Genomic DNA, 14,402 nt, shown 5'->3' on the forward strand with positions numbered 1-14,402 from the left:
TTTATTTGGGCTGTTACTTGTTTTGCAAAGTTGAGTTAGTCTCTTTGGAGTTTCAATCTGAGCCCTAAGCTGGGTTCCCAGTTTCAAATCCCTTTAATAAATCCATTTATCCATTGTCTAATAATCTTGTAATTCATGTAAATTACACTGTCTCCTCATGTCCTTGTCCTTCATGTCATATATGTTCAGATTCCTCCTTAAGCCTTATATCATTGTGAGGAAAATTTTTGTTAAATCCCTCCAACCATTTGAATTATCTCTTCTGTCACCTGATTGGAAAAGCATTTCCATCTAAAGTAATTAATGGTACAGGTGGAACCATCCAACATCGTGAGTGTGCTGTCATAATCATCAGTCTGTCATGACTCATGGTGATGAATTATTAAATAAATAAATAAAAACTTTAAATCTTAATAATTGTCATCCTCCTCTTTATATTCTTCCTCTTCCTGGATCGTTTGGGAATGTGGGGTGAGAGGGGGTGCACAATATCACTGGACCATGTGCCATCTTGCGAGGTCTCAGCATCTGCACCCACATCCTACTCTCACTTCATAAAGCCAAATACTAATTACCAAGATGCTGCTGTCGAACTGAACAAAACGATCTTTCCATCCCCAACCTGTCCATCCTGGACTACACATGTCCACACACTTCATCACCGATTTAGTGGTGCCTGAACATTCGACCTTCCTGGTCTTACTTGGCTCTAGAAAATATATTTTATCGTACGAGCATCAGCAACAGTGGCGATGGCAAGATTCTGGCTCAGTGATGTCTGTAATACTAGCTGCCCAGCCCGCTTGTCGGTCGCAAATAAAGTTAGAGTGTTATGGGCAAGAACAGGTGGCTAAAGCGGCCAGCACGCAAGAACTGCTGCTCAAGATAGAACTGCGCATCATGGGAGAAAGATTCAGGGATGAAGGCAAGGAGGCGAATAGTCCAAATGAAATACCAAGTTCGTTTTGCAATCGGGTCTAGTGGTGCAATGATCTTACGCTTTACTGGATGCAGACTGAAAATGCTTGAAGATGGAGTCAGACAGCATATTTGGTGACTTGATTTTGGAAATGCCAAGAGGAGTGAATTGAAGACCTTGGAGTTGAGTTTCCAAGAGTCATCTGCCACTGCATCAACTGATCAGATGGTGCGTTCAGTTCCTCACGACCTTGTCATGATGACTGTTGAAGACCAGCATAGGGTCAACCCACACGAGTATATGGTTCTAATGTGATGTCCATCAGTCAACGTCTCGCCTTGTTCTTGCTTTCTTGAACAACCATGCATCCATTAATCGAGTCATTTACAAAGGCAAACATGGAGGGTAATAAAGAGAAAAGTGAGCAAACAATAGACCCTAAGTTCCTGCACTGACCCAATCCCCATGAGTGAGAATGGCATTACAATCAAATTTTGAAACGAGAACAGACTTCAAACTGCTTGACATGTCTGATTTCGAACAGGTTAGACCTCTGAAACATCTTTATAACAACTTAATCTGGTATCCTCTTACCGTCCTCAAGAACTGAATCTCATCTTCTCCTTCTCCAGCTTCTGCCATGGTGGATCCTCGCCGTTTACACTCCTGCACCCAGGCAGCACCTCAACCGCAACCCTGCGTCAGGTCCACTTTGGTGGGACCAGTGGCTGCAAACGGGCCACTGCCGATCCCACACAGTACACCGGTGGAAGGGAAGCTTCCGAAAAGGACAGGTGTACGATAGAGCAACGGGTGGGGGGGGAGAAGCAAATGGGGAGGGGCAGTAGGGGTGGTTATGATCTAAAACTGGCAGGTCAGATAGGGTAGGTGGACGTGTGAAACACTGATCTGGGAGTCATATTATCGTGAACGAGTTTTCAAAGCTCTGGATTCACGTCCAAGTCCTGATTGTTACATCACGAGGTCAAGTTTGTGTGATTCTTTTCACGAAAGCCAAGGGTATCCTATCGGGTGGTCGAGAACCCCGCATCGTCCTTTGAGCGAATCGAAAGGCCTTAGAAAATATCAAATTGGGAAAGACGAGAGAGCTGTGTGTTCGGAACGAATCAATTGTTATTTATTATCGTTCAAAACGTGAAAAGAGAACATACTGGATTTGTACCTTTTTCAGAAGTAGGGGTGGGAGTGCCATTTTGCATATCGAGCAACAACCTAAAACTACCTCGCTCTGACGAGGTATGGGCCTTGTCATAATTCGACATTCCTGTGAGTGAATATTTATCCCTCACACACACGAAGCAAAAAGTGGGGTTAAGCAATTGGTTCATGCCTGTTCGTACTTCTGTCTGTCTGGCTGATCACTTTATGATCGAGGAACAACTTATTTAAATTGAATGTTATACTGTATTTTGAACATGAACAGGGAAGACAAGTTTGTTGATTTACCATTCTTTGGCTCTAAATTCGTCCTGATCGCACATGTGAAGAAAGGATTGAGATACAATAATATTTTTACTCCATCTGCCTGTCTGGCGGTCAAACAAAATTCAAAATCATTGCAAACAGGAAACTTACTGGTTTTAACGACATTATAAAGGACACAAACAACAGGCACGAAGAACTAATGTAACGTGTTCGATAGGGTGGTGTAACAGACACTGAGTAAAATCCTTAATTAATTTATTTACATGCCTTTAAACCTCTTAAAACCTTTATTTAAAATATAATTATATACTTGAGCACTGTAGAACACAAGTCACTTTCATAATTCTTCCAAGAACCTCCAGTTTTGCAGTACTTGGATAAGTTATTTCGGGTGATGTATGTAATAGGAGCCATCAAGCACACCCCCTGGGAAGTGAGCGTGGCATGTGAGAGGGTGCAGTGTCGGGGTGAAGAAAAGGCCGCCGATATGGCTGTGTACGATGCTGATTGATGCTGCGTTCCATGGTGCATCTCTTAAACCATGACTCAACGTCGTCTTATTACAGTGTATAATAGTGGTTTACAAGACTGCTTCAGTTGTGCTAAACTTCCAGATTTTTTTTTTAAAACGATCTTTAAAATCATTATTTCATTAAAATTGAAGTATATATACTAGACCACTGCATGAGGTAGCATGTTCTATGAACTCTCTAGTTCTAATTAAGCTTCCCACCACTGAACCACAACTTCCCCTACAATTGGTGACCCCATTAACAAATGATGGTCCTCATTTTGCTGTGCCTCCCTTCAAAGCTGTTAGCCTGAAACTACCTTCTTTTTGGCCAAAACCACCCTACCATTTGGTTCACTCAAATTGAGGCCCAGTTTCTAACCCGAGGCATCAAGGTGGAAGAGACAAAATTCACACATGTTGTGGCTTCTTTTCAGCCAGAGTGAGGGACCTTCTCATTTAGCCACCCACGGAAAGGTCTTATGACTCTCTCAAGACAGAGCTCGTCTGCTTCAGAACAAAAGCGCTTGCCTCAACTTTTTACGACGGAGGAGCTGGGGACTAAGCCTTCAAAAATTCAGCTACAAAGGATGTGATAACTATTGGGTAAGAATAATCCACAAAAAATATACTGAAGCAGCTGTTTCTCCAACGATTGCCAACCGATGCTCAGAACATCCTGGTTTCAACCAGTGATTCAGTTGACATCCAGCAACTCAAGAGCGTCGATGTCACAACCACAGATATATCCTCCATCAGTGCAATCGCATCCCAGTCAGGTGATGCTATGGCTGCCCCAACTATGCCTGATATGTAACGACTACAAACCCAAGTGGCCTGTTAATTGATGAGGTGTAGGCCCTTACATGTCATCTTATAGAGGAGTGTGGTCGTAGTTGGAGCTGAAACAACAACCAAGGGCAGATACTACAATCGCGTAGTCTTGGCATACAGCAACATGCTACAGGAGAGTGTTGTTATCAATTGCGGTTTGAGAAGATCACCTACAAATGTGGTCAGCCCTACAATTTTGGTGGCTCACCTAGTTTCAGTCGAGAAATGACCAGCGACTAGCAGCGATGAGTCGAGTCTTGCGACCAACAACCAAGTCGCTTGTTTTTTTTAAATCAAAGATAGGAACACCGGCACCCATTGCTTAATTCTCACTGGAGCTGAGGTCAGTGTTTTACCCCCAGCGATTATGGACAAATGTAAACCGACTGCATTTACTATCCAAGCTCTGTAAACCAGTCTTCCATTTCCTTGGCCTGAGACATGTGTATCGGTGGATTTTCATCATAGCCGAGCTATCCACTCCTATCTTTGGAGCTGATTTCCTAGACACTTTGGTTTGCTGGTGGATGTCAAAAATTAACAGCTCGTTAATTCTACCACTAATCTTTGTGTCAAGAGTGTCATCTGTCAGGCAAATGTTAATCGAGCTTGATATTTCCCATTTTAACGCCATCCTTTGACAGTACCCAGAGATAGCTCGACCCACCTACAGCGAAGTGGCAGTCAAACACTCAACTACTCATCAGATTGACACACGTAGCCTCTAGTCGCAGCTCGACCACGTTGACTGGCTCCCGATCGTTGCACCCTAGCAAAAGTAGAGTTTGACCACATGCTTGAGGTGGGTAGCATTCGACCTTAAAGCAGCAACTGGTCCTCAACCTTTCAGATGGTCAAGAAGAAAACGCCTGGTGACTGGATGCCCTGTGGTGACTACCGAGCACTAAACTGGAACGCAGTACCAGACTGGTACCCCATACCACACCTACAGGATTTTACTTCCCAGCTACCGTAAAAGCAGGTTTCTTCAAGCTCAACTTGGTCAAAGCATATCACCAGATTCCTGTAGAGCCAGCTGATATACATAAGTCAGCCATTACAACTCCTTTTGGCCTGTTCAAGTTTGTGCACATGCCTTTTGGGCTACATAATGCTGCACAAATTTTCCTGTGTTTCAGCGATTAAGTCATCCGGGATTGTCCTTTCATCTACGCCGACATTGACAATCTGCTCATAGACAGTGAGATGTTCGAAGCATGAACAGCATTTACAGTTCTTGTTGCCTCACTTATTGCAGTATGGCATCGTCATCAACCCGACCAAGTAACAATTTGGGGTGCCTCATTACAGTTTTTGGGGCACATAATCAACGAAAATGGCATCCGCCAACTGTCCGACGAGGTTAAGGCAATCAAAACATCTTACGTCAGTGCATAAGCTACAAAAGCTTTTTGGCATGGTAAATTTTCAGAGGATACTTGTCCTGAACTGTGTAGACACCCTTTATTCACGAAGTAACCTCCTCACACAGAAAGAAAAGAAGCCAAACAGGTCCATGGTTTGGACCAACAAATGTGCTGCAGCTTTTACCACAGTGAAGTCCACTCGAGCAGAGGCGAAAATGCTTGGTCCACCCAAGCTGGATAAACCACTGTGTATCATGATGAACATATCAGATGAAGCAATACTTCAACATCAGGTGGAAGAAACAATGGAACTATCTCTCTTTCTTTTCCAAAAGGTTGAAGCCAACAGACACTTCTTCTGATTCTTCTTCTTCTTGTTGTATCTGGCAGCTTGGCTGGTGGGTAGCCATTGTTTTGTTGGGGCATGGCTGTGCCACTGATGCTGTGCCTGTGAAAGAGATTGAGTTCTCTTTGATGAGTTCTTCTCTGAGACCATTTATTAACAGGAAGCATCAAATACAAATAACAATAAACATGCGCATGGGAAAGAAGGATATACGGGACGAGCAATATCAAAAACGATCCTCTTTCTCGTCAAAATGCACAGAGCAATTGTCTTTATACTATTCTGGACAGCAAAAGACAAGGAAGGGATCAACATCTGGCAGGGTGAATGGAGGGAGGCCGAAAAGCATGAGAAAGGGAACTGCAGACGTGGCCACTTTGGGAGGAAGGGGGGTAGACACGCTCAGGCCACGATTTCAATGTGGGAATACGAGGACAGCTGTGAGGAGAGGGTGATCACAGAGTGAGGACAAAAAATTGAGGCCGGGTGGATGGAGAAACAAGCCCATTACTTTGATCATACATACCGTTCACCATTGAGTAATGAGATTCTCAAAACAACGAGCCTTGATCATATTGTTAGTGAAGCCTTGGCCACCAAAAGCCAATAGTTATATAATTGTCCTTGGATAACAAAGCGTTTGTTGCTATCGCCTTCCAGGAGTTATTTAATTACCACCAGACAATAGGGCGCTTCTTCCCGGTAGCCAGAAGCAAAGCATCCTTCTCTTGAGCAGCTGGGAAGTTTCATTTAAACAGTGGAATTACTAGTTTTGTATATATATATATATATATATATATATATATATATATATATATATATATATATATATATATATATATATATATATATATATATATATATTGTTGCGGATTCGTGCCCGCCGGCGTGCGAGCGGCCACGTAACTCGAATCGCGGCACGTCGCCCACCGGACGGACAATCCCGTCGTGACCCTCTCGTACTAACGCCGGGAACTAGTCACGGGTGGACCTTTCGGCCTCACCACGATCGTGCCAACCAGCCCCCCGCGTGGGATAGGGTTGCTCGCCAAATTCGACCGACCTAAGCACCCACACGGAGGGTAGACCGGGCGATCGCACCTCGCCGCAGGTCGACTTCGGACACGGGCCACTTTAAGCGACCCGTTCCGTACTATCGGGATAACCGAGCGGTGTTATCGTCGGCCTCGACGGTTCGACTAATTATCGGGCGTTTTAGCCCACGACCAACCCTTTACGTGAAGTAAGATGGAGATTCAATAAAGGAAAAGACGAAGCGAAACGGGAAAACAGTTCAACATGAAGCACATTTATTTCGCGATGAACGGAAAGCACTCATACAATTACACCAAAAGCAAATGTAAAAGAAGAAGAAACACAATAATACACAAAAAGCAAATGCAACAATGCAGATCTAACCGACTACCGAGCACACGGCAACACTTATTCAGTTTTACTTCACAGACGGCGCCGACAACACATATACCCAAAGCAAAAGAAAAGGACCACCCTCAAGGATGAGGGGGGTAGGCGGGCCTGTGGCCGAGACCACATTGGGCCTACCCGTCTGGTGATGACCGCAAGATGGCGGTGGCGCCCCGACTCCGCGGGCCTCGCGGACAGTGTCTGGTAGGGGGTGGGAACGGGGCCCCCTTCTCGCACTATCTCAGCGCGGGGGGAAACAGGTGGGGGGGTTGTTGATGCTCGGGGGAAGGAGGATATCTCCCTGTCTCGGGTCCCGCGACGAGCGTCTCCACCACGACCTTGGTCGCGTTGCTGGCCTCTCCCTCCGCAGCTCCCCGACTCTGACACGAGCACCCCCTCGACCGCCTTCGCCGCCGCCACCTCTCCACAGCTCCGTCCAACCGCCTTCTCCGACTCCTCTCTTGACTCGTCCCAACTCTTCACTGGCTCCGAACTCTTCACTCTCTCCCCTCCGAACTCTTAACTGCCTTGACTGACGAACGCAGCCCCTTATATGCCCCGTGGCCTCGCTCCTTCACCTTCGACCCTTTACCTCCGACCCTTCACCTCTAACTGGCTCCCCATTGGACCGAGGAAAAGTGGGCGTGAATGCTTTTTGATCCATGAATTTGCATATAGCGATATTACTCCAACGCACCTGGAGGCGGGGCCAAATCACCACACGCTCGCCGATAGGACGGAACAGAAGTGGGCGTGAGTCGTTTTTGATCCGTTTTCTTCGGAAAGGCCGGCGCTTTTGCACCCCTGCTCGGTGCGCGCCCTGCACGAGTCCAGTATCGGTGCCCACAAGCGGTGTGGGAATGACGGTGATGCGATGGTTGCGAGGGCGAGTTGTGACGGTAAAGGTCGTGGCTGTTGTTGTGAAGCGGCGTTGCGGTTGGTGGTTGTTGTGTGATGGCTGTTGAGACGTGGTTGGTGGTGGTAGTAATGGCGGCTGGTCCAAAATAAAGATAGTAAAAGAAAAACGGCTATCTAGAAGGGTCGCAGCCCGAATGAATGACATTTATTCCCTCTAAACAACGGGTTTGGGCCTAACTACACATATACTTACAGAGATATCTCACCTAAGGGACCTGAATGGTGGTTTGCGAATTTCGTCAACCACAACACTACCCCCTCCCCTTTTTACAGACTCGTCCCGAGTCGTCAAATTTTGTGTGCCATCATGTGTAGTTCTCCCCTAGTACATTTTACCTAAGGATCCCTGAGTGCGACATTCATGGTATTCGTGTCCCCAAAATAAATAACCTGAGGGCTGAGTAACTACCTAAACAAACTCACTCACACGGACGACTTAAATAAAATTGCCGGCGCTAGGACAGACATGCCGGGGGCGCACTCATATTTACAGTACATCTTAACCTTAACTTACAAATTTTACACTAAACCATGGCCCAGGATCACTGAACTCTGCAAAAAGAAAGCAGTTAGCAGGGAGCCAGGCTGCCCGCATGCAGTCTCTGGCTCAAACAATGCAGGTGACGGGGAATGTGGCCGGCTGCTCACTCGCAGTCCAAGGCCTTCCCTTTTTAACTGAACGCAGTGAACCACAACGGTGCATGGGCTGCACCAACGCAGTCTCCGTGCCAGCTCAAGTGGCACACGCAATGAACACAACGAATGGATGGATGAATGGATGGATGCAAACACGGTGCACGGGCCGCCATTGCAGGCCCGTGTTGTAGCTGCCAACAGGGCAGTTCTCGCAGCTTGCAAACTGTTGCTTTCTGATCCTGGCGCACATGGCAATGAACAGGGGGGGGCAAAGCAAAAATTGAACGGGGCTGGTGAACGTGGGTAGTGGGCATGGCATGGCAAAGGCAGCAGGCAAACACAGCCCGCAGAAGAAGGCCGCTGCAGGCAAACACAGCCGGCAGACGAACTGGCCGGCACAGGCCTTGAAGAAAAACAGCCAGCCGGCAGATGAAGTGGGCCGGCACAGGCCTTGCAGCAACACAGCCAGCAGATGAAGTGGGCCGGCACAGGCCTTGCAGCAACACAACAGCTGCCGATGAAGCTGGCCAGCCTTCGCCGTTCAGTGGAGGTTGGTGGAGGGAGTGCGGTGGTGCTGGCCACTCGGAAGGCGGGCTCGGACCTACCCTACGGTCTCCCTCCCAACCTATCGCCTTTGCCTGTCATTGTCTATACCCACTCCCTTAATTTGTCAAACCCCAATTTAGCCCCAACTTATTTTTTTATTTTTACTTCCCCACGATAAATCGTCCCCTAACCCCCTGTACTGTCCTTGTTCGGCTAACCTATCCTGTCACCTAGCCTACTCCCAACCCCTACGTTCCCTTCCCGGAGGGGAATAAGGGAGAGCTAGCGTCCTGTGTCGAGGCCCAACGAAGCCTCAGAATGGCCTCCCCAGAGTTCAGCGATCTAACCCAAAGTGGGTCCAGCGGCCCACAACGAGAGCGAGGGGATGGATGGTGCGGAGGGGTACACTTCCTAATCTACCCTAACCATTAACTGTTAAACTACCCCGGGGCTTTCAACAAGCGCCTCTCGCTTAAACTATTGGTTCTAACAACCCAGATTCCCGTTGCCTGTGTTGGTGTCCTCACAATTTCGGGCCTCGCCCCTCAATTTTCTCTCCGTGCCCTCACACGGTCTCATGGCTGGGACACGTGGCTCCCTTCGGCAGGCACGACCCTCTGCCGAATCTCCCGCTATGGCACCCCCGGGCACTACACTGCCTCCGAGCCTACCAGCTCCCTAAACACCGGGGAGTGCCCCCCATGGCACCTCCCTTGAAACGCACACGTGGCAGGCTGGCTTCCCAGGCCCCTTTCCGAGGGTCACCCGTGCCCACAACACTGCCCACGCGGCTAATGGCGCCCCGGGCCCCCGCACCAAGCAGGCGCACCCGTGCCCACTACGCTATCCCAGCCCCCCATGGGCCCTTGGCCTACCACGGCCGACTAGCCTGGTGCCCGGGGTACCCACTCAGCGATACTCACTTTTCGCAGCCACGCTCCCAGCCCGTCAACAGGGCTCCTGCACCCCTCCAAACGGGTTTCGAGCCTACACTCCCACCAACAACAAAACGACCTCCATTTTGTAAATTTGACTAACCCCCTAACTCACTCTACACTGACCCCGGGGTCCCTTGGGCCGGAGTCACTCCTCCCCCCAATCACTCATCGCACCATGCAGTCCCCATTCGCTCCATACACACAGACCCGCTGGCCTCACTCACTCACCAAGCACATGCACTCACCTCACAACTCTTCAGCACACACACCGCTGAACTCTGCCATCCTTCTAACTACCTCCCCTAACTAACTCGTGCTCCCACGTCGTCCCTTACACTACAGCACGTTCCTTTTAACACTACGTAGCTAAACTACGTCCCCTCTACACACTCACAAGTCTATCGCTGTCTTCAAAATCAAAAAAAATAATTTCCCATCCTAAATCTCACTATCATCCCTCTAACTAATCCATTCCACGGGCCCCATGAGGACTTACCCCTGCCCCATGGAGTCGGTCTAACTAAGCTAACCCTTCCCCCTAACTAGTTTCCATCCTGTGCCCTGGACAAGGGGGTCTTCCACCCCTTGCCCAGGAATCCTGTGCACCCGAAAGTGAGGCTTGTTTTTTTTTTTTTTACATGCGCATCACCAGCGCGGCAACTCACAGCTCGCGCACTTTGCACCTGCCCGTGACGTCATGCAGCTGCACGTGTACCTCGTCCCTCCTTGGACGGTACCATCCGGCAGGGATACCCCTCCTGCCGGATTCCAACCCCACGTGCAGCCATGACGTCACCGTGCGCATAAAAAAAAACACAAGCCCCACGTCTCGAGGGGTTCCCCACGCGAACACATGTGCTTTGCCCGTTGGAGCTTAACACACACGATCGCGTGGAGAACCCGTCCGGTCCAAATCCGTAATCCTGCCTTAACTTTGTCCGTCCGCGGAATCGGCAAATCCACCGCGTGCGTTTCCGGACCGGGACTTCACTCTCGCAAGCGAGCACGTGGGGGCCTCGTGCGTTGCACAACACGGACCTCGTGCTCACTGCTAGGTGAACCCGGCACGGTCCCCGAAACAACTACAGCCGCTACTCGGCTTTCTTTCCTCACATGTCGCCGTCGTCGCCATTCGACACACGCACTCCCGCGTGTTACGACGCTAACACACCTCACCATTAAACTCACACCGGGAGACGCGGCTGCATGTTCACACATGCCCACCGACATCTCCCTTACATACCGCTCTCTCACACACACGGTCTCCCTTGCACTCGGCCGTTCACTCACGCATGCCATCTCTCTCGCACACGTGGCTCCACTCACTCGCGGCCTTTCACTCACTCGTGCCATTTCCCTCACACAAACCATACCACTCACACACGCTGGGGCACTCATCCGCGGTGCCTCACTCATACACCGTGCCTCACTCACACACGCGGGGGCACTCATCCGCGGTGCCTCACTCATACACCGTGCCTCACTCACACACGCGGGGGAACTCATCCGCGGTGCCTCATCCACACACGGCGTGCTGGGAAGCACGCCCTTCTGCACACTTACCACCACACCACTCACACACGGGGTCGCTTCCACACACGGGGACGCACTCACACCTTGCACCACACACACAGGGACAACCACACTGGGGATTCGTGTCCCCACAAGGGTCTCCGGGGCCTCTATACCCCCCAAGCTCTCCGTGCACCTGTCCACAGCACCCGTCCCCTCAACCTCGCAAAGCACGACCGAACTCACCTGGTCGTGACTCGCCTCAAGGGGGCATACTCCCTCCCCTCGTTCCTGGAGGAGGCCATCCAGCTGCTCGCACCGGGCCTCCACCCAGTCCGCGAGCTCACCCCCATTATCCTCCACTACCTCCGTGTGTGTGTGTGCGTCACTTACCCCGTCTTCATCGTGTAGTCTTCCCTCTGTCGTTCCCATCTCCCGTGTCTCTGCCAACTCAGTCACCTCTTCACCCTTTACCTCCCTTGTCTCAACTATCATTTCCGTCTCTTCTCTTATCTCCCTCGTGCACGTCTCCGTCACCCCAATTAGTTTGTCCCTCTCGGTTACCGTCACTTTTTCTGTCACGACCCTCGCCCAACACGCCCCCCGAATTATTTTGTCACCCGCCTCCACCGCGGGCCCGACAGCCGTTGCACCCCCTTCCAGCTCGTTCGCTCCCACACGTGGAGTCGCCATTTTTAGCTCCCTGGTCACTGCCTTCATGCCCGCCTGCAGGCTTCGGCCCATGTTCTGCGTCTCACCCCGCAGCTTTTTCGTTTCTTCCTTCATGTTTGTTTCCATCTTTTCGTTCATGCTTTTTATTTCGTTTTTCATTTCATTTGTGTTTGCATCCATTTTCGTTTTCATTTCCGCATTCATTTGTTGCGCATCCGCATTCATCTTTGCCAGCATGGTGAATAGCTGGGCCATGTCGGGTGCGCTTGGGTGAGCCGATTCGGCAAGGATCGGGGGGTTTTGGTGGAGAGGGGGAGGGGAGGTGTCATACACTGCGGCCGCTGCCGCACCTATTTCGGGCTCTGGGCTCAGTTGGGGGAGTTCATGTTCCTGCAGGGGATTCCATCCTGGACCATGGATCCTACATTACTACACATATACATTTCTAATACCCCCGGCTCCCGCTCGCCTTGAGACGCCATCTTATTTCTCGCAAAGGGTTAATTTGAATCGCTCGTAATTTGGAGGGAATCGGGGGTCGCTCCTCTCACCCCTGGACCGATTCCCGTGAATTTAGCTGGAGACAGGAGAGCCCGTTTTCCCGTTCTCCGATACCAGTGCCGTGAGGAGGGCGATGAGTTTATATCGCACGACCTGACACCAGTGTTGCGGATTCGTGCCCGCCGGCGTGCGAACGGCCACGTAACTCGAATCACGGCACGTCGCCCACTGGACGGACAATCCCGTCGTGACCCTCTCGGACTAACGCCGGGAACTAGTCACGGGTGGACCTTTCGGAATCACCACGATCGTGCCAACCGGCCCCCCGCGTGGGATAGGGTTGCTCGCCAAATTCGACCTACCTAAGTACCCACACGAAGGGTAGACCGGGCGATCGCACCTCAACCCAGGTCGACTTCGGACACGGGCCACTTTAAGCGACCCGTTCCGTACTATCGGGATAACCGAGCGGTGTTATCGTCGGCCTCGACGGTTCGACTAATTATCGGGCGTTTTAGCCCACGACCAACCCTTTACGTGAAGTAAGATGGAGATTCAATAAAGGAAAAGACGAAGCGAAACGGGAAAACAGTTCAACATGAAGCACATTTATTTCGCGATGAACGGAAAGCACTCATATACAATTACACCAAAAGCAAATGCAAAAGAAGAAGAAACACAATAATACACAAAAGGCAAATGCAACAATGCAGATCTAACCGACTACCGAGCACACGGCAACACTTATTCAGTTTTACTTCACAGACGGCGCCGACAACACATATACCCAAAGCAAAAGAAAAGGACCACCCTCAAGGATGAGGGGGGTAGGCGGGCCTGGGGCCGAGACCGCGTCGGGCCTACCCGTCTGGTGATGAGCCGCAAGATGGCGGTGGCGCCCCGACTCCGCGGGCCTCGCGGACAGTGTCTGGTAGGGGGTGGGAACGGGGCCCCCTTCTCGCACTATCTCAGCGCAGGGGGAAACAGGAGGGGGGGTTGGTGATGCTCGGGGGAAGGAGGATATCTCCCTGTCTCGGGTCCCGCGACGAGCGTCTCCACCACGACCTTGGTCGCGTTGCTGGCCTCTCCCCTCCGCAGCTCCCCGACTCTGACATGAGCACCCCCTCGACCGCCTTCGCCGCCGCCACCTCTCCACAGCTCCATCCAACCGCCTTCTCCGACTCCTCTCTTGACTCGTCCCAACTCTTCACTGGCTCCAAACTCTTCACTCTCTCCCCTCCGAACTCTTAACTGCCTTGACTGATGAACGCAGCCCCTTATATGCCCCGTGGCCTCGCTCCTTCACCTTCGACCCTTTACCTCCGACCCTTCACCTCTAACTGGCTCCCCATTGGACCGAGGAAAAGTGGGCGTGAATGCTTTTTGATCCATGAATTTGCATATAGCGATATTACTCCAACGCACCTGGAGGCGGGGCCAAATCGCCCCACGCTCGCCGATAGGACGGAACAGAAGTGGGCGTGAGTCGTTTTTGATCCGTTTTCTTCGGAAAGGCCGGCGCTTTTGCACCCCTGCTCGGTGCGCGCCCTGCACGAGTCCAGTATCGGTGCCCACAAGCGGTGTGGGAATGACGGTGATGCGATGGTTGCGAGGGCGAGTTGTGACGGTAAAGGTCGTGGCTGTTGTTGTGAAGCGGCGTTGCGGTTGGTGGTTGTTGTGTGATGGCTGTTGAGACGTGGTTGGTGGTGGTAGTAATGGCGGCTGGTCCAAAATAAAGATAGTAAAAGAAAAACGGCTATCTAGAAGGGTCGCAGCCCGAATGAATGACATTTATTCCCTCTAAACAACGGGTTTGGGCCTAACTACACAT

The 14,402-nt window shown here is 50.6% G+C and overlaps 1 protein-coding gene across 13 annotated transcripts in view; it reads right to left on the reverse strand.

Annotated features, from left to right (window-relative positions):
• LOC147020464 (ryanodine receptor 2-like) overlaps positions 1-1,700 on the reverse strand; it is a 372,265-nt gene extending 370,565 nt beyond the window's left edge. For all 13 annotated transcript variants that reach the window (XM_085895797.1, XM_085895798.1, XM_085895792.1 and 10 more), the window contains exon 1: positions 1,514-1,700. In XM_085895797.1, the coding sequence (XP_085751923.1) occupies positions 1,514-1,561 (48 nt within the window). In that variant the 5' untranslated portion in view covers positions 1,562-1,700. The remainder of the gene's footprint in view (positions 1-1,513) is intronic.
• Positions 1,701-14,402: the final 12,702 nt, after the last annotated feature.

This window comes from Eptatretus burgeri, chromosome 9 (genome assembly GCF_056783735.1).
Source record: "Eptatretus burgeri isolate ZD-2024b chromosome 9, Ebu_testis_v1, whole genome shotgun sequence".
NCBI classification, from domain to species: domain Eukaryota; kingdom Metazoa; phylum Chordata; class Myxini; order Myxiniformes; family Myxinidae; genus Eptatretus; species Eptatretus burgeri.